We start from the raw sequence: 26,361 nt of genomic DNA, 5'->3' as shown, positions 1-26,361 counted from the left end.
AGATCCTGAAATCTGATTGGCTAATATGTGTTGAGGGGCAAAAGCACTTCCAGCATTAACTTTTAGATCGTGTAGTGTATCAGTGTGTGTCATGGATTTACACGGTATTTTTAAACATATACAGTCATTTAAAGGTCATTAGGAATAAAATTTTTTTTTTCTGATGTATTATTTACTCAGTGATATGTCTCTGTCGCCTGATTATACTGTTAATAGCTATCACTCACAATAAATTGGCTTCATCTTAAAATAGGCTAAGTAAACAATGCTAACAACAAATGGTGTAACAAAGGCATTGGTTGTTATGGAAACATTGGCGCTGTTGCAAGCAGTCTGAGCAGTGTGAACCCCAGGGTTTTAGAATGCTTTGCTGCAAGAAGTTGCAAGAAGTTGCTGGTTTCAAATAGTTGCACCTCGTCTTGTCATGAATCTTTGGTGTGAACTGGCTTTAAAATGAAAAAAACAAACAAACAAACAGATCAAGTACATAGAGTAATCATGTTTCAGAGCTAGAAATGTTTAAACTTTACAAACTGCACCTTTAAAGGAGAACTGAAGTCATTTTTAAACTTGCTTTATTTCTTAATTAACGCGTTATTCAATTACGTTTTCGGTTTTACTAACCTTATATCGTGACTTGTATTGGCAACTAATTGCAATTAAATATTATACTTATCGGCCTATTCGGTTTTTAGCCATGTTCGTTTGGTCCACGGCAGGCGTCGCTTATCCGCGCGATCTTCACGAGAACTTGTGCGAGACTTCAAAACATCAAGTGTCAGCCAGGTGTCAGTGCCGCCATTTTGAAAACTGTTTTCCAAACGAAGTATTGCACAAAAACGAGTTTAAATGACGATTCCTACCTGCTTTTTTCAAACTTTCCTGATTGCTATCAAAACAAACAAAACTTCCGGCTTGATTACGTCAGCATTCGAAAGAGGGCGCGCGCGTCTTTTGACAACATTGGCAGATGTTGGTCACTTTGATTTCCGCTGTACGTTTTACTTCCGTCCTATGATGTCCCGCACAGGTCTCAACGAATCTCGTTTACGGCCATTGCTTTGACATATGGACTGATATATTACAGAGCATATTTCAAACACTCAGAACTTGCTATAGCAGCGACAAAATAGCAAACAAAAATGCATTCCGATATTTAATAAAATGAGATAAATAGAATTTTGATAGTACAAAATTTGCCTTCAGTTCTCCTTTAAATAAACCCGGTTTTTATTCCAACTTGTTTTGATTGAGGATAGACTGTGAAACACAGTGCAGTCTCAGAAATCAAGCAATGGCTATTCGACACATTGTTGGGTTCTGGGCTGTGTCATTAACACTGATGAGATTGCAGGATTGCAGATGACAAAGAAAGTGAGACAGATAGAAAAAAGGGGAGTGTGTGTGTGTGTGTGTGTGTGTGTGTGTGTGTGTGTGTGTGTGTGTGTGAGAGAGAGAGAGAGAGAGAGAGAGAGAGAGAGAGAGACAGAGAGAGAGGGGAGGGTAAAACAGAACAAATGTCAAAACCAGTGCCAGAGTTGGAAAGGTACAGATGTTGAGGAAGGGGAAGAGCTGAGAATCTGTAAACTATACAGAGAGCCATCAGTTATTCTGCCATGTTTGTCTATTAAAAGCATACATTCTTACTCTGTCTGTCTCTCTCTCTCTGTTGAACTCTGTCTCACCTTTTCCATGTATCCTGCTTTCTTCCAGCATGGGTGCCATGAGACCTCCAGGTCCTAGTGAGCCAACCCCAGTGTAGACCAGCGGCATGGGCTGTACCACCACAGGGACTCTGTGGGGGCGCAAGTGGATGGGGCTAGGGCATGGAGGCATGACCTGGGGCATGTGCAGGAATGGCTGCCCCCTGCGAGCGATGGAAGGTGGAGATGTCACCCTTGACGGAGACATCTTTAATCGCGGCACTGGAGTAATGACGGACGGAGGCGAGCTTGAAGGCAATGATAATGACGATAATGATGACAATGACGACGATGACGACAACGATGAGGTTGATGATGATGATGATGATGAAGGAGACTTGGTGGATGAGACTGGAGGGGATCGAGGTGAGAAACGCAACAATGATGAAGAGGGTGATGATGATAATGATGATGACGATGATGACGATGATGACGACGATGATGGTGAAGAGCGGGATCTGTTGGTGGAAAGGTCAACCGGCTCGGTCTGCATCTGGAACAGGTCTGATGGAAATCGTTTTTCAGGTGAATGAGTCCGGAACCTTCTTTCCATCACCAACACGCCCATGTCTGCGTAGCTATGGATCTCGGGAGACTGGTAAGGAAAGACATAAAGATATTTTAAATATGACTCGTATCATGAATTTCCTTTGCTGCTTGTAGGATGAACTGAAATTTCTCTTAAAAACGTAAAAAAAATATTTAAACCTTAACTTGCAGTTGTATTGCCTCAATTCATTTGAACAACCGTGAGTTAGCTAGCTAAACTTTAACTCGCTAAACTCTGCAGAACTTTAATTAGCTATGTTATCTTTCTAAATACTTATTTGACAAAGTTCAGTTAAGCAGTTTAACAAGTAAGGCAGCTTAGTTGTACTTAGACGTATGAACTTAAAGAAGCAATTTGTAAGGTTTGGTGCCCCCTGCTGCCTGTGAGGAGAAAAACAACATCATGAATCATGAACAACTTTCTCATTCCCTAAAAATTACTTCACATGACTTTTTTTTTTTGAAAACTACATATGCCTTTTGGGTTTTCTTATAAGAAAAAGAAGCTGAGCTAAGAAGAGCGAACAGGGAGAATTTCTGGGCCAGAAAAAAGCAACAGCAAAAGACTAAAAAGAAGAAACTCTCTCTTGCGTGCAGCTCTCTTGCATGACAAAATTGCACATCACAAATTTCACAAGGTGTTCTTTAAATTACAGGATTCTCACAAGTCTAGAGGCACTTTTAAACATTTCAAACGGCACCTTTATTGTCCATGCATGTGCAACAAGCCCTACTTATTGGTTAGAGCTCTCGCATTCACATTCTAGACAGTATCAAACAAAATGTGCCCTAATTTTCCGCTGTGTTTCCTGCGGTCGGCTGGCTTGGAGGTTTCTCAACTGAAATGAAACTTGTTTTGAAACCTCATCTCGCTCTCTTGCACTCTCTCTCTCTCTCTCGTTCACTCTCCTGCGCAGGCGACTCTCGTCTAATTTTCTCATCTTCATCGTTCCTCTTAGCCTCCTACACAGCCCGTTTCCAACCCCTTATTCGGAAGGGAAAACGAAGGAGGGGGGTTCCTCCTGCTTATTACTGCTCATTTTCCGAACTCAAAAAGCCTCTGGACAGCATGGGGGGAGCAAAGTTTCCAAGAAAATAAAAAAGATGCTTTGACACCGAGCCCGATCAAACAGCACACGCATGCTTCAACCGTACGCTCCGCTATTTCGCACTTCAAGTGCAGGACTTTGTAGCCCACGCACAAAAACCTCACGCAAACAACAGTGAACGCAATGGGACAGATAGATAGATAGATAGCTAGAGAGAGAGAGCGAGAAAGAGAGACATGGAGGGGAGGTAGGATCGGTCTCTGCACACTGTCCTCATTTTACAGTGTGTTCTGTGATCTAGAAACATTAACCAACAAAATATCCAAAGACAATAATGGTAAGGTTAAGTAAAGAGAAAAAATAGCATCAGACCTCTTTGAAAATATTAAACTTTTGTGTTTGTTTTGTCTTTAATGTCACTCGTCATTGAGGCTCAGATAGATAAAATAGGTATTCTGTGCGCTATGCTAATAAAAAAATAATAATTTTAAAAGTTTTCTTCTTTTAATTGGCTGATTCTGATTATTTAGTTTGGTCTTTTGTGTAAATATAGTGCCAAATTCACATTTTTCTATTTATAACAGACTTTCACTTTCACAGTATGAGTTCAAAGAAGTAGCCACAGGACCTGCGTGCTAAACTAGCCAGCTAATGTTATTGTTGAACAAAACGGCTTGGTGCATTTGCCAACAGTTAAATATATCACTGAAAATATTGGCCTGACATAACCAAATTAAAGTCAGATACTGAAATCACATTGTGACACGTTTGAGCTAGTTTACTACCAGTTAGCTAGCCACCTAGCTAAAGAGGTAGTTGGCTAGGCAGGCAAACTGGCTAGCAAACATATCTAATGTAACTGAGTAACAGACGTATGCTAATGTTTTATGTTCATAAGTTTGACTTCTGTTAAATAAATTGCCATAAAAATGACTCAGATACTGAAATCACATTGTGACAAGTTTGAGCTAGTTTACTAGCAGTTAGCTATCCACCTAGTTAGCTAGATAAGCTGGCTAGTAAATTTACCTTATGTTCTCATGAATAAATTCACACTTGTTCTATTCATTTTACGGTTTCACAGCTTTGACTGCTGTTCAATAAACCGCCAAAAAGACTCGCATACTGAAATCGCACAGCGAAAAAAGAGAGCTAGTTTACTAGCAGTTAGCTAGCCAAGAGGTAGTTGCCTAGGCAGGCAAACTGGCTAGCAAACATATCTAATGTAACTGAGTAACAGAAATATGCTTGTTATTATGTTAATGTTTTATGTTCATAAGTTTGACTTCTGTTAAATAAATTGCCATAAAAATGACTCAGATACCGAAATCAAGTCAAGTCAAGTCTATGGAATCAATTTTGTGCCAAAATGTTCATACAATACTTTTGAAATATCAAACAAAAACGACAAATCAAAATACAGAAAAAAAGTCAATTTTTTTAGACAAACAAATTATTCGTGTGATTGTGCAAAATATCAGTCTATTACTCTTCAGAAACCTTTTATTTTTGTTCCGCGTCTTTCTCAGTTTTGTTTGACGTAATTTATTTTGGTTGCGATTCCAGCTTTCTCGTTTGCGCTCCCTGACTTTTTGCTTGCAGTTTTGGCACAAACTTCACGTGTGGGTGGGCTGTCCAGGAATGCATTCCCATTGGGTAACTTGTGTTTGACTGACAGCTACGCTCAGCGATTCCCCCGGAGGCTGTTGCGGCCATTTCCTACTTGGATTTTGGCGGACTGTTTGATGAGTGACCGATCCATTGAAGGTAAACAAGGATCGAGTGGACGTCAGTGGCGACTATGATATTGAATTAATTCAACAAAGTGTAAGTGCGGGACAAATGTGTTGTATGTGTTGCAGTAGTGCACATTATGCAGGTGTGTTTAACGTTAGCAAGACAGCTATTATATTGGGTAGTGGAGCTAAGGCTAACATTTAACTTGCCACGAATCACCTGCATAATGTGCACTACTGCAACACGTACAACACATTTGTCCCGTACTTACACTTTGTTGAATTAATTTAATATCATAGTCGCCACTGAAGTCCACTCGATCCTTGTTTACCTTCAATGGATCGGTCACTCGTCAAAAAGTCCGCCAAAATCCGAGTAGGAAATGGCTGCAACAGCTTCCAGGGGAATCGCTGAGCGTAGCTGTCAGTCAAACACAAGTTACCCAATGGGAATGCATTCCTGGACAGCCCACCCACACGTGAAGTTTGTGCCAAAACTGCAAGCAAAAAGTGAGGGACTGCAAACGAGAAAGCTGGAATCGCAACCAAAATAAATTACATCAAACAAAACTGAGAAAGACGCGGAACAAAAATAAAAGGTTTCTGAAGAGTAATAGACTGATATTTTGGACGATCACACGAATAATTTGTTTGCCAGTCTAAAAAAATTGACTTTTTTTTTTTTGCATTTTGATTTGTCGTTTTTGTTTGATATTTCAAAAGTATTGTATGAACATTTTGGCTCAAAATTGATTCCATACAAGTCAAGTCAAGTCAACTTTATTGTCAAATATGCTATACATGCTCGACATACAGCACAGATGAAATTTCAGTCCTCTCTGACGCACGGTTCAAACAGGCAATGCAATAAATAAAAAAATAGAAATAATTGAAATAAGAATAATTGAAATAAACAATACAAACAGTATAAACACTCTAGAAAAGAACTAGACATAGACTAAACATAGACATAGACTAGACTAGAACTAGTCACACTTGAACTGACACTTTGGTAAACATTTCATGTACTAGCAGTTAGCTAACTGTCTAGTTAAATAGACAGTTAGCTAGCTAACCAAGGTAGCTAGCAATATGGCTAGCAAATGTACCTAAACCTGATTGATCCCTGATATAAACCTATGATAAGTTATGGTGTTGTTTTATTAAAAAAAAAATTGGAGACACATTTAAACTTCCTCTGTTTAGCTGTCACCATCAACATGGGACGCGGGATTGTTTTCCCCAAAAAAGGGGCTGTGGTGATGAGAGTCTACTCTGGATGACACATTGCTGGTCTGATGAATTGAAATCTGACCTCGACAAATGCAAGCTAGTTAAATATCTACTGTAACTTTATATTTTCACAGATTTCACTGCCGTTAAATAAATTGATAAGGAAATACACAACATAAATACTCAGATACTGAAACCCAACAATAAGAAACGTAAGCTAGGGCGGCGGCTACGATTATCGACACCTTAACGATCTTTTGGCCGTTGCAAAAGTAGAAAAGACTTGATACATAAATTGTTCATGAATAATTATTCAAACTTCCACTGGAAAAAAAAAAAGAGTTGATTCCTGATTACTTAGCGTATCAGATCACATGACACCACACCACAATTATCAACACGTTTGTCCACAGTTATCGACACCGTTCCACAAATATCGACATACAGATGATTATTTGTAAAAAAAAAAAACTGGTATGTGGTATTAAATTAACAAAACATAGTTTTTATTTAAAATTTGTTTTTCATAGACTCATATTTAGTACAAAAGATCTTTTATATAAATATATGGATGTTGGTGTTTACGTAAATGAGGAAGTAATTCTAATGTTTGTAAACAAATGAACTGATAATGTTTAACCTGTGTCAGAAAATCTTTTTGTTCCAATTTCTACCCACTTTCTAAGTATTTTTGTAGATCACATTTTGTTAATCATTCATTGTTGTTTGTATTAATTTCTAGTGTTGTAGTTTATCAATAAATATCAACAGGGAATCGACATTGTAACCACATGAACATCCAGGTCAATGGTCGCATGTCATTCCTCGAACCAAAATTTTATATTTTTACATCTAAAAATACAAAATGTCTACTGATATTGTAATATGTGATAGATATTTACAACAAACTGTCAAAACATATTTTCTGAATGGAATAGAAAAATCTGAATATTTCAAGCATGTAATTTTTTATATGCGCGGAATTTAATTCTGCTCTAATTCTATTTATTGCAATCGGATTCCAAATACTCTATAAACATTCCATTCTGTTATGAATCAGAAAAAAAAATATTATAAATCACAGCACTTTTTATTTTTTTAAAGTACTTCATCTACTCCAACAATGTTATACAAAGATCGATCCATAACAGTTGTAAATGTCACTTAATTCCACAGCGTGTCAATAATGGTGGACACCGGTGAAAGTGATCACTATTATTGACACCTCACATGCCTTCACAAACACGCATTTAGATACAAAATGGCGACTGTCAAATGAAAGAGTAAGAAACAAAGTAGGTTTCGACAAGGAGATCATGAAATATCGGTGAATTTGATCAGTAAAAACATGTCCATGATCTTTCCACCATGCTTACCTGCGATGATAACATCCGGGTTTTCATCAAATTGCTGATCGTGCTAAAAAAAATTCCATCTCAGGTAACGAGCTGTGTCATCAGACGACAAGATCAAAAGGTGAGGCGGGTCTTCTGGTTGATTAATTAACCAATAATAACTGTTGGAACTGAAACTCACCTTTGTAAAATTGTTTTTTATTGGTAAATCTGAAAAGTTGTCGATAATTATGGAATGTCGATAATTGTAGCTGCCGCTCTAGTTTACTTTTTTAGCTACCCATCGACCTAGAGAGGTGGTTAGCTCGGTAAGCAAGTTAAATAGCAGGCTAGCAACTATACTTAATGTAACTGAGTAACAAAATCTTGCTTGTCATAGTGTGTTAACTTTGTACTTCCAGAGTTTTGGCTACAGTTAAATACGCTGCTAAGAAAATGACAATGTAAATGGAGACAAATACTGGGCTCGGACTGTCAAAAATGTCAGCTAGTTTACTAACAGTTATATGATCAGCTGGCTAATGAGTCATATAACTAGATAATCCAGTTAATTCGTAACTAACCCAAGTTTGTTTTCTATCTGAGCAACAAAATCATGCTTGGTATGCTAACGTTATATTAACTAGCACTGAATTAGCTAGCTAGCTATTTGTCAGGAGTATTTTCAAATTGCATGCTCATGATTCCTGGCATTTTTTTTAAATTGCAAGTAAAGCAAAGCTGAATTTTTTGGACATTAAAACACTTTAAAGAGGTATTGCACACTTAGTAAATGATATGACTGTACTGTGATGAAACACATCAACATTGGTGTTAATATTACACCAACAAAATGACCATTATGATGAAAATCGGCATTTTATGGACTGAAAATGGTGCAAAATGCCATCTGCTGGTTCAAATCGTCCTCAGCCTTGCAAGGCCAATGCTGACGTAGAGTCAAACATTTGGTGGTACATCTGTATGTCATGAATTTTATTTTATTTTTTTAAAGAGAATGTTAACACCGTCTAACCAGAGGTCCTGAGATGGCTCACCTCCTCTAACCCAGCGTTTCTCAACCTTTTTTCAGTCACGGCACCCTTCAGAAGTATGCAAATTCTCAAGGCACCCCCATATAAAATATACGCAGTCACGCTGACCATACGCTGACCCCGGCAGTGACGTTGTGACATGGGAAAGGGGGCCGTGAGACAAATTTTGATGATGCATGAGGCGGCGATGATCTGCATTAGTGTAACTATCGTTTTTTGGAATTTTAATTCATTTTATTTGTTTCAATGTTAGAATATATAATTTTTTGACGGCACCCCTAACGAAGCCAGACGGCACCCCAGGGTGCCGCAGCACCCTAGTTGAGAAAGGCTGCTCTAACCTACTTCCCTCAGCCCCTGCCCTTGAGTGGGATGCTGTGAAACTGCTCATTTTCAAATATATGCTGATTGAAATAAACGCTGAGGAGTTTGTGCTACCCATCCCATCCTGAGCCCTTCCTGCCCCCCTTCTCAGCCCCTTACTCACGTTTTATCATACATGTCAACCTATACGGAATGTCCGTATTTTATACGGATTTGATTCAATAAACTTAGTATACGGGCGTATACATAAAGTTATACGGATTCTTTAAAAAAACTTCAATATTTATTTAGAGCTATAATCAATTCCCACGATGATAAAAGAGCGCATAACATTTACAAACGTACTGTACACCACAGACAGCCAGTAAAGAGTCTTATGAAATCGTGCGTTATCTTGTGGTAGCGAGACTTCGTTCCACTTTTGATCATGCGCACACCACATTGCGAGAATCCCGCCAACCGTGAAGTCATAGACATATAAACATAGACACCGCCTTCTGCGTAGAATTATACATCATCCTCGTCGCCATATTGGATGTGGCAAAGTGGAGATTCTTCAACCGTCTCTGGTATAGCGTCTAGACAGTAGCCGAGAATAAAGATGCCTCATTCATGTGCTGCGTTTAACTGTACCAACAGGTTTACCATCCAAACGAGATCACATGGGATTACCTTTCACAGGTGAGACTGGAAAAATACTTTTCATTGTATTTGGTCATTATAACGTAATTTTACGAACAGATTTTCCTGACTTTGTGGCTAATATGAAGTCTCGTGCATAATAGCCGCTCGGTGAAACCTGTCTCCAAACAACGAAGTATTTCCTTCATAACTACGCTGATAACACTGTGTTTTTGTCAAACATTGGAGCTTTGTATTCATTCTGAAGGATTGTTATTATTATTGAATAAAAAGTAACTGGGATATATCATTGTTAATTATCATTCAAATTTTAGGTAAATTATTTGAATTTGCATCTTATACGGATTTTATAAGGGAAATACGGATTTTGGAGGTTGGTTATACAGGTTTGATTGACCAAAGGTTGACATGTATGTTTTATCATTTTTCAAAATTACAAAGTGTGTGGAGTTACACAGTTATCAGTTAAAGTTACACTTTAATGGTTCAGAATTAATGTTTAATGTTCATGGGTGGATTAATTAATGACACTGCTTTATGATAACAAGTAACTTAGTGGTAGGACTTCAAGCAATTTGTTGATTCCATCTGAAAAGTCATTATCAAATCTGATACAGTCATTTACCACAGTGTTGCATCGTTAGAATCAAACAGAAAGCCATCTGATTTTCATCCAGTTTTAAATACAGTAATAACTGTTATCTGGATAATATTTACACAATGACGTCACGACATAATATTTTAGTGAGTGCGAAGCTGCTCACCCTCCGCTGCATCTGCACAGGCTCTGCTCTGACTCGCAGGACAGGCATGCCGTCCAGCATCAACATCCTGATCATGACACACACAGGGACACAAGACAGAAAAGAGACATGTTAGTTTTTCCAGTTTGACAGAAGTGATAAAATGATTACGTGAAAATCAGAGCAAAGTGTTGCCGGAGCATGTAAAGAAACCTAATAAGAACAAGAATGAGTGGATAAAAGAGGGATAAATTGAAAGAGAGAGAGAGAGAGAGAGAGAGAGAGAGAGAGAGAGATTCAGAATGAGTTTATAGTCTAAAAGCATGTGACAAGCCAGACTCAGCAGGGCTGGTAAGCTGTAATGAACCATTTGAGTCATGTTATGAATCTTTTTGACAGTCACACAGCTCATAAAATCAGTAGTGCTTAAGTGAGATGTTTGGCTATTTAAGCTCTCCACCTAACCTGAATTTGCTCGTCATGCGTAATAATGACTTGCCCTGTATGTTGTGTGTCTCACTCTGATATTATCCACAGAGACATGCGTATGGTTTTGTGTGTGTGTGTGTGTGTGTGTGTGTGTGTGTGTGTGTGTGTGTGTGTGTGTGTGTGTTGGCACAGATACCCCTGAAATGTCATTAGGTTCAACTATACACCTCCAGCACGTATTAAATCAGGAGCTGTTCGTAGCTTTTCCGCCAGGAACCTCTTCCAGTGTTAATAAAATACCTCAGAGAACCTTATGATTGCAGCAGATTTTATATACATATATATATAAAATTACCATAACGCAACTTTTCAAATTTTAGGTACATTAAGCATCATTATATTAATTTATTGGTCTGTTAAAGGTTTTTATTCCTGAACTTTCCACCCACAGAGCCCAAACCAGATCCACTCTGATAAAAGTGTACACAGGAATTTCATTTGGTTTTTGCATCACTGAAGCAAATTATTCAATCAGGTTTATAGCTATAATAACTAAAGTACAACTATAACAAGTTTGACACATTTGTAATAAAATCACCACCACCACGTTTAAACAAGGAAAAGGAAATCCTTCTGTTAAAGGGTTCTGTATAGAAGCTTTAAAGGGTCCCGCTTTTAAAGGATTGTATATATTTACCTTTGTATATCTTTCTCCATATACACTCAATTTAAGCTACTTTAATACTTGTTGAACATGAACACCTGTTGAACAGCTGTACACCTGTTCATTCATTCATGAAATTATCCAATCAACCAATCAGACAGCAGCAGTGCGACACATAAAAACCTGCACATACAGGTCAGGAGTTCAGTATGAATTACAAACTTTAGAATGGGGAAATGAATGTAATCTCAGCAACTTTGACTGTAGTATGGTTGCTGGTGCCAGATGGCTTGGTTTGAGTAATTCAGAAACGGCTGATCTCCTGGGATTTTTATTTACATAGCAGACTCTTGAGTTTACACTCGTGTTGTTGTACTCAAGATTGGTCTCAAGACCACTTTTTGAAGGTCTCAGTTTCATCTCAGAATCGACTGCATTTTAACTCGGTCTTGTCTCGGTCTCAAACGCAGAGGATTCTGGATTTTATTTCACGACCGATCAAGACCACAACTGTGGGGATTTCGCTAAATTGCTTGGGCATTATCTGATTCATTTGTGAACATTGTTACTGTGAATGGATGTAAAATGTCCTGCTTCAAATGCAACCAATAACGTGACTCGCTGTTAATTTGAAAATTTTCTTCCTGTTAACGGCTGTCACCCCTCCTGATCTCCTTCACACATATTGGTCTGGTCCTGGTCTTGACTCAGTCTTGTCCTGCCTTGGTCTTGACTTGATCTCAACCCTCAAAGTCTTGGTCTCGATACACTTTGGTCTTGGTCTTGACTTGATCTCAATCCCTCAAAGTCTTGGTCTTGTCTTGGTCTCGATACGCTCTGGTCTTGGTCTTGACTTGATGTCAACCCCTCAAAGTCTTGGTCTTGTCTTGGTCTTGACTTGATCTCAATCCCTCAAATTCTTGGTCTTGTCTTGGTCTCGATACACTCTGGTCTTGGTCTTGACTTGATCTCAACCCCTCAAAGTCTTGGTCTCGATACACTTTGGTCTTGGTCTTGACTTGATCTCAATCCCTCAAATTCTTGGTCTTGTCTTGGTCTCGATACGCTCTGGTCTTGGTCTTGACTTGATGTCAACCCCTCAAAGTCTTGGTCTCGATACACTCTGGTCTTGGTCTTGACTTGATCTCAACCCCTCAAAGTCTTGGTCTTGACTTGATCTCAACCCTTCAAAGTCTTGGTCTTGATACACTTTGGTCTTGGTCTTGACTTGATCTCACCCTCAAAGTCTTGGTCTTGACTTGTTCTTGATACACTCTGGTCTTGGTCATGACTTGGTCTCAGTTTAGGTGGTCTTGACTACAATACTAGTTTACAGTGAATACTGTGAACAACAACAAAACATCAATTGAGCAGCAATTCTGCAGGCACAAAGGCCTTGTTGATGAGAGAGGTCAGAGGAGAATGGCCAGAATGGTTTGATCTGGCAGGAATGCTAAGGTATCTCAAATAAGTACTCTTTACAAACATGATGAGAAGAAAAGCATCTCAGAACACATGAAGCATGTTGAACCTCCTGTTGGATGGGCTACCACAGCAGAAGATCACATTAGGTTCCACTTGTGTCAGTCAAGAACAGGAATCTGAGGTTATAGTCGGCACAGACTCACAGCTGGTGTTTTTCCCAGTCTTCAACTATTCAGTTTTGGTGGTCAGTTTTTTTTTTCATTCTGATTCAAAGTGACAAACTAAAGCAGGAAATGGCAGTACCTAGTAGACTTCCTCAGCTTGCAATTCTGAGACATTTATCTTTTTGCAAAGAGTGTGTGAATTCAGGAACTTTGCCATTGCAACAACAATTCTATTTTTATCAGCATGATCAGTACAACTATTCACTGTGCAACTTAGATTAAATAAAATGTGGCAGAAATTTAATAGAAGCTGCCCCTCATATAAACACTGACCACACATGCCTCGGCAGTGGGGGGTTAGCAGGTCAGCCATGCTTTTATGGCTCAGCATATACAGTAGCTTGGTGATAAATGGCCACAGTTGATTGTGTCCAATTCTCTGCCGTGCTCACTGATTCAGGAGAGACCCAGGGCAGAAACTTGCTGACTACTTTGGCCTCTTCTGACCTGGATTTTGTTGTGTGCGTGAGCAATGAAGCAGACAGGATGTCAAAAGAAATGGGTGGGGTCTTGGATGGCTGCACAACAATTATAATTCCTTGACCCAAGCTCCTAAAAGTATGTGTGTATGTGTGTGTGGTTTAATAGCACCATAATCCTTCCTGATACATGTGGTGTACATATTCACCAGAAGAATCCCAATTTAAGGCAGCTCACCGTACCTCAGGCCAGCCATCAGCACCATGCCTTCCATCTTGCAGTAGACGACTGTGAGAGCCATATGTTACACAGCTGTGCCTCTGTAACACCTCATACACCCTAGATGAGGCTTGAACGCACCCCTGAGCATCAATAAATCCCCAATCTAAGGGTTTGTTGCCATGTCCAGGCAATGAGAGGGTTCAGGAAGCGGGCTCTCGGCATTAGTCACAGGATCAGCACGCGGATGGTGACAATGTAATGGTTACAAATGGCTAACCAGGTTTGCATTAATGGGAAGGGATGGGATCAATGAAAGGTTGAGGTTGGGATCCGGATTGGAATCGTATTGCCTATGTGGGAAGGAGAGATTTTCTTTGGCACCCATTTTGATGAGGGAGAAGCTTTGGTGGAAGAACAGCTGGCCAAGATCAACCTCATTCAGAATGAGGCATGACATGTCAGTGATGGAAGTCAAAGATGGACAAAATCCACTTCAGCCTCCACTCGGGAAAGGACTACTTCACGGAACCAGACAAATCTCGGATGTGGTTAAGAAAGGCTTCTCACTAATTAGCGACACAGGAGTGCTGTCAGCTCTTTGTCCGTACTGAGATCTTTCCTAGTTCAGCACTTGATTAGTTTGAATTGAATTGTTGTGGTCAACAGACTAATCTGAGTAAGCATTCTTATCACAAAGTCAATTTTTATTCCAGGAATATGCCTTATCCTTGTCTGAGAAACTCACCAACTGAGATTTAACTGTGAAAGTCATCTTTTTGCCCAAAGTGCAGATAAGTGCACATAGACAAGAAAGCAATGAGTCAGTGTTTTTTTGTAAAGGAGATGGTCAGTTTCATCAGAGAGCATGACCTCAGTCGGGTCAGCACAACTTCCTTCCACACTGTTGCTCTGCCATGAACCAGTTTGAGCTTTGTGCCTCCTGGATAAACACCGCCTACGCTACCTCTGCTCAATAATCTCCCTCTTGTCAGTGACAGATAAGAGTGGAGATGGAAATTGAACCGTGTGTTTGATCTGGCCATAGCATACTGGAACTGTGAAAAGTGTTAAAGTGTAGTTAGAAAAGCTTCACTTTAAAGTTCCATCTAAGACCCTAAAGGGTTCTTTGGTTTGTCTCTCTGTGGGAATCCTTATATAACTCTCTATGTATAATCCTACAACAGATGTTTTCCCTTTCAGAAATGTTTCCAAGGAACGCTTGAAGAACCATGTTTTTTTTTTTTTTGGTGAATGTGTATTGTGGATTCGTATCAGTTAGTATGATCTCATTTGCATAATGCTGTATTGCCTTATGGTTTAGGTCACACGTGATGCACTCTGAAAAAAATTTAACTACCAAAGCCTCAAGGGTTCTTTCTGGAACAACAGAGGTGCCGTATCATGGTAGAAAGAGATTCAAGTAGAACCCCTTTAAGCAAGCAAAGAATCACTTAACTCTCAAAACAGATCTTGAGTAACCCTTTTTTTTCCCTAGGAATATAAAACTGGATTGTCATAAAACATCTCCAGCACAGAATGATCTGGATCTTAGAGTCATAATCTAAGATCAAGGCCATTCCAAACCTCCCCTGACTCCAAGCTGAAGGTCTACTCCATGCTGAAGGATCTACTCTGCTGTCTGAAGCTGATGTCAGTGACAGATAACAGAGATGTCTCGGACTTCCCGCATTGGACCTGTATTCAGGAACACGCAGACCTCTCCTGCTGGATTCTCCTGCTTTGCGTAATCAGACCTCGCCAAAAAAAACCCAGAGTGACTTCAGACTTTCCATTTCAGCGGCGCTAGTTTTCCTTGGCGGACGACTCGAGTCGGATGGGGGCTGCTGCCGGGCAGAGCCAGGACACTGCTCAGCCTCACAGAATGTGTGTGTGTGTGTGTGTGTGTGTTAAGAGAGGTGCACTATTTCACTGTCTGTTTTCGACAAGAGACAATACGCTATGTCCAAGAAATAACTGGAAAGGCTTTTAGACGCAACCAACAACAATAACAACTGAAAGAACAAACCAAAATGGTACGGTTTTGGAAAGTGGTTCTATCTTGGTTTTAAGGACTCACTGAATACTGCCAACAGATAGGGACATGATATTTCTGTTTCGAGTAAATCCTTCAGAGTTTAAATATAACTTCATATATAGATTCGCATATCTTGTGACTACTACCAGGACTGATTAAAAAAACAGAAAACAACAAAAATGTATTCATTATGAATACAATAATAAACATAATCTTACTGTATCCTGGAGCTTAAAACAGATAGGTCTTGGTATCACTGTGTAAATAATTCCTTCTTGCCTTACAGTGAAAGCACTGTCTAAATAGTCCCCACTTGTCGTCCAAGACACTACATAAATATTTGAGACTATCTCCTGCAGATTTACTAAGTTGCTTCTGAAATTAAGCTTCTGCACTTTCGATGTCTCTCTTTCTCCCTCAAAGAAAGCTAGCCAAAACACACTCCCTTCTCACATCTGCTATTGATTTGGGCATGGCCCGAGCACCCGAGTACCTCGGTTTCTATCTGTCTGTGTAGTCACACAGACACCCTACAACCAAACTGAGAACAGGTCAAGCTTCCTGGAGTCTGGAAGTATGCAGGAGGCTTTAATAGGATGTATACTGTCTGGTAAGCATAGTGCATAGTACGGCGGTACAGTACGACTGATCACTTTTTCTCTTTTACAGTAGACTCATCAGAGCTGACAGGATGTGCTCCAGACTGACACATGCGAGCAAAAATAAATGTCATAAGGCTGTCTTTCCTGTCGTGCTGAAATCCAGGACGCTCAAACAAGACATTTTCCATGGCTTTTTTTACGCAGATCATTTCTTCACCAAAGTCGACACTTTGTTCTGTGTCCTTGTTTTTTTTTTTACAATAACAAGGTTATGATTGGTGCTGTCAGAAACTGATCTAAGATCAGCACAAAAAAGCCCATTCTCCCTCATGGCCTCTTGGGCCCAGGCTGGATCTGGTGCTGTCGTACGCTCTTGCACGAAGACCATGTGCCAGAAAGATCTGAGGCTGCCTCTTTAGTGTTCCCTTGGACAGGCTAAGACAGATGTGTGCAATTTGACTTGAACTGTTGAACCACATACTGTCAAACTGTTTATTATCAGAGGGCCGGGATTGTGCAATGACTGAAGGACATCAGTGTTTGGTCATATTGTGCAATGGTGCAAAGAGAACCATGAAAAACATGAAGGTGCTCATAAAATGGCAGGGATATATATATATATATATATATACATTTTTTTTTTCGTTCCAAGAACATACCAACCACTTCGGGATTCCAAGTGGTCCCATTAATCACTCAGTCAAGCGAAGTGAGCGACCACATTGTCAAACCAATGAAGAGTCAACAATGAAGGACAATTTTATATTCACATCTACAGCAATAGATTCAATCTACCGTATATACTGTGGAAACATACCAATAAGTGGAATGACTTGCAACCATTCTGAAATAGCCAACCTGGTTTAACGAGGATAGATATTTGCTTTGTGCATGACCATATGACCATAAACGACCAAAAGGCGCTAGCTTATGGTCTGGTCTGCTAGCACAGCTGGAAGAGATCTGTGCACATTCTCATCAGGCTCTGGGGGGCAGCGGCTGGCCCTCCACAGCTGTCCTCGGCATTGTGGGAAAACCTGGGCTTCTTCTAAAGCCGTGCCAGAAAACACTCGTGCGCCATTGTGAGTGCCAGTGACCGGGCATGCTAAACCACTGGGAGAACAGAAGAGAAGAGAAGAAAAGAGAAACAGCATTCATACAGAAGAGGAAGAGACAACACAAGAAAGGGTGACCGGAACTTTATATTTTGGTCCAGAAGATTAGAGGAGAAGTGAGAAAAAATATAAGACACAAATAACAACTGCAAAAAAGAATCTGCAACACATTTTGCTGCACCCAGTCTCGCCTTTAGTGACACCTAGACATTTTTATGAAAACTTTTTTTTTTTCACTTTTGTCTCGCCACCCTTTTTCAGCAAGCGAGCGTTATCAGGCTGCTCGCCGTAACGAGTCAGACAGCTGTGTTTTCCTTCAGCACCACACACATATTCACACACAAACTCGTAGAGTCCTGGGCAAGGGCTGTTTTTCTCACTCCTGCCCTCTGCACTGCTGGAAGACCTGCAGCTGCAAGGAGGGAGGGAGAGAAGTATGGAAGAGACACAGAGATAGACAAATGCGACGGAGGAATAGTGAGCGCGTTTATACAGTGAGAGCATTTCCATTGCATCTGTGTGTGCGTGTGTGAAGACAGAGTGATATAGAAAGAGAGAAACCCTAAACTCACACTGACGTGCACACACCATCACAATGCCAACTCGGCAGAACACAGCTGTTGATCAGTAACAGACTGTTAACCAGTAACCCCTTCCACATGGATCTCTCTCTCTCTCTCTCTCTCTCTGTGCTCCCCTGTCTTTTGGTGATGTGTGCAATTTGACTTGAACACCAGGAGGACCCTGGGAGTCAAGGGGTCAAAGTTCGGCCACAGGAAGTGCATCCGCTGTGCTGTTCTGGCCCCCCAGCTCTTTCCAGAGCTCTGTTTAATGGGCCTGGCAGCCACCACGAAGAGCCCCGATTTCCCGTACACTACACAAATCACTCTGCCACTCTGTTTTCAGTAGGTCTGTGAGTCATAGTATCTATGTTCGTGTGTGTGTGTGTGTGTGTGTGTGTGTGTGTGTGTGTGTGTGTGTTGGGGGGGGGCGTCTATGTTTTTACAGCTTAGCAGGGACACTGTCCCCACAAGGATAGGAATATCTGATTGTGGGGAGGTCCCTATGAGGAAAGCTGCTTTTAAAAAGCTGCAGATTTTATTAAAATTAATTGAAAGAGCCGAAATGATTCCTTTGGGTTATCGAGGCACTGTAGGCATAGCATTAATTAGCTGCATTAATAATTGTGCCTGTAATTATGAAAAGTCTTTACAAAGATCATAAGATGAACGTGTGTGTGTGTGTGTGTTTATATACTACTGAGGACCGAATGTCCCTACAAGGATAGTAAAATCTGACAGTTTCAACCTTGTGGGGACACTTGGATGGTCTCTAAAAGGAAATTGCTGTTGTTGTGTTTTTTTCAACAAAAATTAAAAGAAAAATAATTGCGCAATATTAATAAAAGAGCCAAAAAGTTTCCTTTTCATTACTGAGGTGAAGGTTCGGGTGAGGTTTAGGTTCAGGCACAAGATTAACATTAATTAACTGCAATAATAATTATGTCAATGGAAGGTCCTCACAAGGATAGTGAGACAAATGTGTGTGTGTGTGTGTGTGTGTTTGTGAATCATTTGGTTGTGCCAAAACAAGCAGAGTCCGATGCAGTACCAGTCTCAAGCCGAGAAAGTTTGAGAAATCAGGCATCATATGTTCTGTTTTGAATCCAAGCCAAGACCAGTTCATCATCTCCGTGTGGTGCATCATATCAAGAAGAGCAAGAATCTGAGTTCAAGGACAGTTACACAACAGCAGTGCCACAGCTGCAACAAGCTCAATGAAAACTGGGTTGCCTATAAATTGGAGCGTTCCTTCCTGTTGTAATAAAGCCGTCCCGTTCCTCCTCCTCGGACCAGCAGACGTTCATGCTCTCAAGATGTCGCTCAAGATGGGATTGATAATTAGCCATTGAGTTAAATCAGTGCACAAGGTCTTCATTGGTCTCTGTATCCCAGTCATGTTGACATACTTCACCAACCCCCTCATCAGGCCTGTGTTTGCACTCATCCCATGTTCCCTGACCTTTGGCCTCTTTCTTCATTGTACACGTGCAACCCAACTATGACAACAATCCTGCCAGAGGTGGACCTACAAGGAACACTAGGCCACCACAGGGTCAGCAGAAGTCCAAGACACAGCGATTGTTTGCTTGCGTTCCAGCTGTTTCAGATGTGTAACGCTGTTAAAGAAGAGCAGGTCAAGCAAGTTTGAGCCTATAGACCCTCATGACTGGAGACTATAACTCACAGACAGGACAGGACAGCTACGCTAAGAGGCATAACGGGGAAATGTTATGGTGCTGGGGGTGTCATGAAGCTTCGCACATCTCTCCAAAGTTAATGGTTGTTTTCATACCATATGTACAAGAAAATATAAATCTTGGCAAATCCAGTGTTCGAATGTTAGCTAACGTTAACTAGCTACATAATTTGACAAAGTTCAGTTAAACAAGAAAGGCAACTCAGGTGTCCTGGTGTGATAACATTCATTTAAAGGAGCAATTTGTAATATTTAGTGCCCTCTGCTGCCGTCAAAATGAACTGCAAAAAAGTCATGAACCTTTACCCCACTTCCTGTGTCATATCCTATGTCTTATAAGTTTCCTTCTCATGAAACATTCCAGCTGTTTCCCATCAAGACACAGGGCTAATTTCTGGACCAGAAAAAAATGTAAACTGTCACTGAGGCTCTTAGCAACTTCTTTTCAATGGTTTTTGTACATGGTAGATCTGATTCCTTGTCAGACCTATTTGCCAAAATGTTTGCAGCTATATACTGGCTGGAAGCAGAGCTAGTTTCTGGGCCAGAAAAGCATAAACACAAGCTTGAAAATAAAATTAAAAAAAAAAACCTCATCAAATCTGTTGCATTGCTATATTGCAAATTTTAGTTTTTTTGATGGCATCTTTGGAATTATGTGATTATATTAGAGCTAGAAAAATTTGAAATTTTGCAAAATGACCCTTTAAGTGAGAGTATCCAGCAAAAGCCAAGCACTTAAAGCCGCTATTTATGCGACTATTATTCTTCCATATATACAGAACTACTCCTGACTCCGCTGAATAGAGAGGCCGGTCTTCATCACGCTGTAGATATTGTTGTTCTAAAGAGACGTTCTTGGTATTTGGAGTGGATCCAACATAACTATCACTCAGCGAGTGAAAGGAAGAGCAGCACTGTGGGGGATTCACACAGACCGCATAAAACATATACATAGCTGTCTATATGCTTCATATATCCATGTGTGCCAGATACTTACTATGGTATTAAAACGTTCAAAAGAAATCTGTAACTACTGTACCGGTATATACTGGTGTGGTGGTAACAGCTTATACTGTATGTCATACAGTACATGAACATATATCAGTGAACTACTGAGTCAAAAAAATGCATTGTGAGAAATCCATAGGTCAGAAAAATTGATCAGTTTGTAACATTATGACGAATGTTTGTACATAATCATAACAACAATGATAAACTGATTGAATGTTTGACGCAAAGTGATGACATGATCATATGATCTCAAGTGACATGGATTAATTAATAAAAAATTAAAAAATAATAAATTAGGAATACAGTCGAGAACACACAGACCAAAAATATTACTCTGGTATATACTGTACATATATTTATATATTGTTGATATAATTTATAGTTTGTAATTTGAAGATCTGATTTGAATTCTTTCACTCAAGTTTGAGGATTGTCCATAAAAGACGGCTGTCTTGACAGGCAACTCAGTGAAATGACAGCTGACAGCTAAGAGAGAGGGAGAGAGAGGGAGAGAGAGAAGCAGGCAATGCAATAGAGATGATTTTCGGAACTGACCTTGTTTGAAGTCTTGGAACGTGAGATCAAGAAGTGATATCCGTATTGCGTCCTTTTAGCTCTCTTTCTCTCTCTGTCTTGTTTTCCTGTGTGGTCAGACTCTTGTCTGTACCTCTCTCTCTCTCTCTCTCTCTCTCTCTTGCTCTGTCGGTCCTTTCCCTCCTCCTTCGTGGGCTGCTCAGGAGGAAATGAATGGGGAGCTCTCACTAAGCTGTTGTACTCTGAAAGTGCACATCACATGACCATTGTGAATGAAGAGAGGGGGTGGACCCTTAGGCTGCCAGGGGTGAGGACAATATAGATCCAGCCTGCTGGTGGTTGTGTAGGTGGTGGTGGTGGTGGTGTTTTTTTTTTTTTGTGTGTGTGTGTATCTGTGTGTGTAGATTGCTTCAGAGCTTCAACTGTTGGATTATTGTGAAACAGGCAAATATGTATATAAGCAGCAGCTGCTGGACCAGATAGGTGTTGGTTCAAGCTGAAAATGGCACCTTCTAAAAAACAAAACCTTCAAATGACAGTATTCTGTGATTTGGAGAAAGAACGATCAAAGCTTTGAAGATCACAGCCGCCGTCCTTTCGTGCATGCCCTTTCACCCAGTCCTTCCCAAATTATTAATCATCTGATAGCCAGTCGTTGCAATTTCAGGTAACAGGAAACCGAACGTTTGAAAAACACAAACCAACAAACAGAAGTGAAAGGCATGCAAGTGCACGAATGGCTAAATCCTCGTTTTTCTTTCCTGCATCCAGGACCGTGTTCCAGCTGGAAGCAGAAGGGTGGAAAATCCATTTGGGGCTTAAAGCCTGGAGCGTTTCCTCATAGTGTACACCGTCCAGGACTGCTACTGCAGTAAAGATTACCACCCCACACTGGGCTGCTGCTGGGTCAGCGCTGGGCCAGTGATCACAACCATAGACCCTGTCGACATGCATGTATGTAATGGTGCAGGCTTTTATATGTTGACCTGTTTCTGGACCTGTAATAATCATATCAATTCATCTTCAGTAAGCACTTTCTTCTGGACAGGGTTGCACTGGATCCAGAGCCTATCCTGGGAGCACTGGGTGTGAGGGGGGAATATATCCTGGATGAGATACCAGTCCATCACAGGGACTAACACACACATTAACAACTGAGAGTCACCAATCCAACAATCTACCAACATCCTTCTGGGAAATGGGACGAAACTGGAGAACCTTGAGGAATCCGAGCTCCTGACTGAACTCGGGATCCAGGAGCTGCGACGGGGCAACGCTACCCGCTGCACCACTGTTCTGCCCTGCAGCCAAAACTTATTTAACAATGTGCATGACCTTATTTGGTTTTGCTAGATCGTACGTTGGTGTACACTGATCACTGAAACTTAGCTGAAATCACAAGCTAACCACTGGTTAAAAAAAAAAAATGAGTCATGCTCCATTACCATACTTTATAATAACATGACATGATCATGCCCAACTTTCTATTTAATCTCTTTTAATATTCACAGACTTCACATTCACATTGCAAGCATTTATCTTGCAAAAAAACACAGCCAAAGAAACAAACTTGAAAACATTTTTTTTTTAAATCCCAGACGGTGTAAGAAATAGAAAGATAATTTTATTTCCTTGTGTCATTTCTGCAGTGGAGCGGTTGGTTAGTTTGTTGGTGCTTTGCCTTGGGCTGATGACCAGCTCACCTAATGCAAGCCCCTTCACTTCACTGCCCACTCACTGGTGTGTGTATGTGTGTGTGTGTGTGTGTCTAAGTGAGGGACTGCCACAAGCAGAGCTAATTGAGGTCTGAGGGAGTGTGTGTGTGTGTGTGTGTGTGTGTGTGTGTGTGTGTGAAAGAGAGAGAGAGAGAGAGAGAGACTTTCCTTGGAGGCCACTCGTCAGTTGCCATAGCGACCTGCCTTCCACCTTGGGTCCGTCTTTTTGTGGAGGTGTATATGGAGGTGGAGGGCTCTTTCTCTTTCTCCCTTTATTTCTCTCTCTCAGTCTCTCACACCTTCTTTTACTGTTCTTTCTTTAGTTTCTTCCTTTTTTTCTCAGGAAGCCTTTAAAAGCAGGTTTTCTTCAAGTAAAGAAAGGAGCAGGGCATGGATCTAAAATTTTTATAAAATCATGCAGTTACGGCTCAAGGGCTTCAATTCGTGTTCACATCAAACATCAGAATGAAGGAAATTTCATTGTTCTGGACATGTTCTAGGGTCCTCTTGGGCCCCATGTTTACTCAGCATCCTTTGAATCATCCTCACCCACCTGTACCCCTGACAACAGAGAGATATGAAGCTGAAACACTCTCCATTTAATTCATTTTTGAAATGGTAGACATGTAACGATTCACCTGATTCATGATTTGATTCACGATACTGTGTTCAGAATTCGATTTTCCTCACTAAGTCCATCCATCCATCCATTATCTGCAGCCGCTTATCCTGTTCTACAGGGTCGCAGGCAAACTGGAGCCTATCCCAGCTGACTACGGGCGAGAGGCAGGGTACACCCTGGACAAGTCGCCAGGTCATCACAGGGCTGACACATAGACACAGACAACCATTCACACTCACATCTACGGTCAATTCAGAGTCACCAGTTAGCCTAACCTGCATGTCTTTGGACTGTGGGGGAAACCGGAGCACCCGGAGGAAACCCACGCGGACACGGGGAGAACATGCAAACTCCGCACAGAAAGGCTTTCGCCGGCCGCTGGGCTCAAACCCAGAACCTTCTTACTGTGAGGCGACAGTGCTAACCACTACACCACTGTGCCACCCTCTCACTAAGTCCACTAAGTAATAATTTTAGTGAAATTTGCCAGGCCTGGTTTTTCTGTAAAATGTCCTACAACCCCAGTTCCAAAAAAGTTGGGGACGTTGTGTAAACTGTAAATAATAACAGAATGCAATGATTTGTACAAAGACAACAATCAAATGTTGAAACTGAGAAATTTTATTGTTTTTTGAAAACTATATGCTCAGTTTGAATTTGATGTCAGCAGCATGTTTCAGAAAAGTTGGGACAGGGGCAACAAAAGACTGAAAAAGTTGTGTAATGCTAAAAAAAATACTAATAATTTGGTTAATTGGCAACAGGTCAGTAACATGATTGGGTATAAAAAGAGCATCCCAGAGAGGCGGAGTCTCTCAGAAGTAAAGATGGGGAGGGGTTCACCGCTCTGTGAAAGACTGCGTGGGCAAACAGTGCAACAATTTAAGAATAACGAAACATTCTCAATGTAAAACTGCAAAGAATTTGAGGATCACATCATCTATGGTACATAATATCATTAAAAGATTCAGAGAATCCAGAGAAATCTCTGTATGCAAGAGACAAGGCTGAAAACTGACAACAGATGCCTGTGATCTTCAGGCCCTCAGGAGTCACTGCATTAAAAGCAGACACTTGTCTGTAGTGGAAATCACTGTATGGGCTCAGGAGCACTTCAGAAAACCATCATCTGTAAAAACAGTTCATTACTGCATCCACAAATCCAAGTTAAAACCAGATATAAACAAACAATATCCAGAAACACTGCCACCTTCTCTGGGCCCGAGCTCTTTCACGATAGACTGAGGCGAAGTGGAAAATTGTCCCGAGGTCTGATGAATCAAAAGTAGAAATTCATTTTAGAAATCATGGACACCACGTCCGCCAGACTAAAGAGGAGAAGGACCATCTGGCTTGTTATCAGTGCACAGTTCAAAAGCCAACATCGGTGATGGTATGAGGGTGCATTAGTGCACATGGCATGGGTAGCTTGTACATCTGGGAAGGGATCATTAATGCTGAATGATATATACACGTTTCAGAGCAATATGCTGCCATCCAGACAAAATCTTTTTCAGGGAATGCCTTCCTTTTTTCAGCAAGACAATGCCAAACCACTTTCTGCACATATTAAAAACTGCATGGCTCCATAGTAAAAGAGTCTGGGTGCTAAACTGGCCTGCCTGCAGTCCAGACCTGTCTCCCAAAACAATAACATTTCTCAGTTTCAACATTTGATATGTTCACGTTGTACTATTTCCAATGAAATATAGAGTTTCCATGATTTGCAAATTATCGCATTCTGTTTGTATTTACAGTTTACACAGCGTCCCAACTTTTTTGGAATTGGGGCTGTAGGACTGATCTTGTCTCTTTTGGTTTCATTTATTCTAATTTACAGTTCACGCTTATTGACACTGACATTGTTTACGACATCATACACCATTCGTTTCCTTCTAACTAGAATTTGGAGGCTCTGAAATTCATACAAAAATCCTCAGGGCAAGACTATGTGAGCTAAATTTATGTGTGATATAACAGATACACACAACAGGAAAGGGCACTAGGACAAATTTTGGTCAGTGATTTGAGTCATGCCATGATTATTGGTGCCTGGGATTTTCACCCACACCTGTCTCTAGGGTTTACACAGAACGGTGTGAAAAAAGAAACGTCCAGTGAGCGGCAGTTTAACAGGAAGAAATGCTTGGCAGGAACTCAAATAACCACTCTGTACAACCATGGTGAGTAGAAAAGCATCTCAGAATGCAAAACATGTTCAACTTTGAGGTGGATGGGCTACAGCAGCAGAAGACCACATCAGGATCCACTCCTGTGAACCAGGAACATGAATATGAAGCTACAGTGAGCATAGGCTCATGGAAATACATGTTTTTTTGTTTTTTTTCTCCCCAGCTTAGAGTTTCTACAATCTTTCCCGTTATAAATTCATAGTATTCGCCTCCTTAGACACCCAGGTGGTAAATGAAATAAAAGACGCATGCTATTTTTTAAAATGAAAATGCCTATAAAATCATCTGTCTGAAATTGAGTATCCACTCGCTGTGGGTATTGAAACTGTGGCATGGTTTATTTTTGATCAATCAAACATAACCGAGCGCGCTGATTGGACTGTTGATATTGGCCCAGGTTCGTCAAGTCTTCTGATTGAATTTCCTATGGCTTGTGTATTCCCGTGCTCTGTGATAACATTCAGAAAGTGTGGAAAAGTCCAGAGTGTATATTTATTGTCTTGGATTTCAGAGTCTACCCA

General features: G+C 40.6%; 1 protein-coding gene across 1 annotated transcript in view; it reads right to left on the bottom strand.

Annotated features, from left to right (window-relative positions):
* The window catches only part of klf12a (Kruppel like factor 12a), a 42,043-nt gene extending 20,515 nt beyond the window's left edge, over positions 1-21,528 (bottom strand). Inside the window, exons 1-3 of the mRNA XM_060899020.1 lie at positions 21,333-21,528; positions 10,390-10,456; positions 1,686-2,298 (exon numbers count right to left, since the gene is read on the bottom strand). Coding sequence (XP_060755003.1) covers positions 1,686-2,298; positions 10,390-10,455 — 679 coding nt within the window. The 5' untranslated portion in view covers position 10,456; positions 21,333-21,528. The remainder of the gene's footprint in view (positions 1-1,685; positions 2,299-10,389; positions 10,457-21,332) is intronic.
* Between the last annotated feature and the right edge of the window lie 4,833 nt (positions 21,529-26,361).

This window comes from Neoarius graeffei, chromosome 18, assembly GCF_027579695.1.
Source record: "Neoarius graeffei isolate fNeoGra1 chromosome 18, fNeoGra1.pri, whole genome shotgun sequence".
Taxonomy (NCBI): Eukaryota; Metazoa; Chordata; class Actinopteri; order Siluriformes; family Ariidae; genus Neoarius; species Neoarius graeffei.
This window is presented reverse-complemented; position numbering and strand designations above follow the sequence as displayed.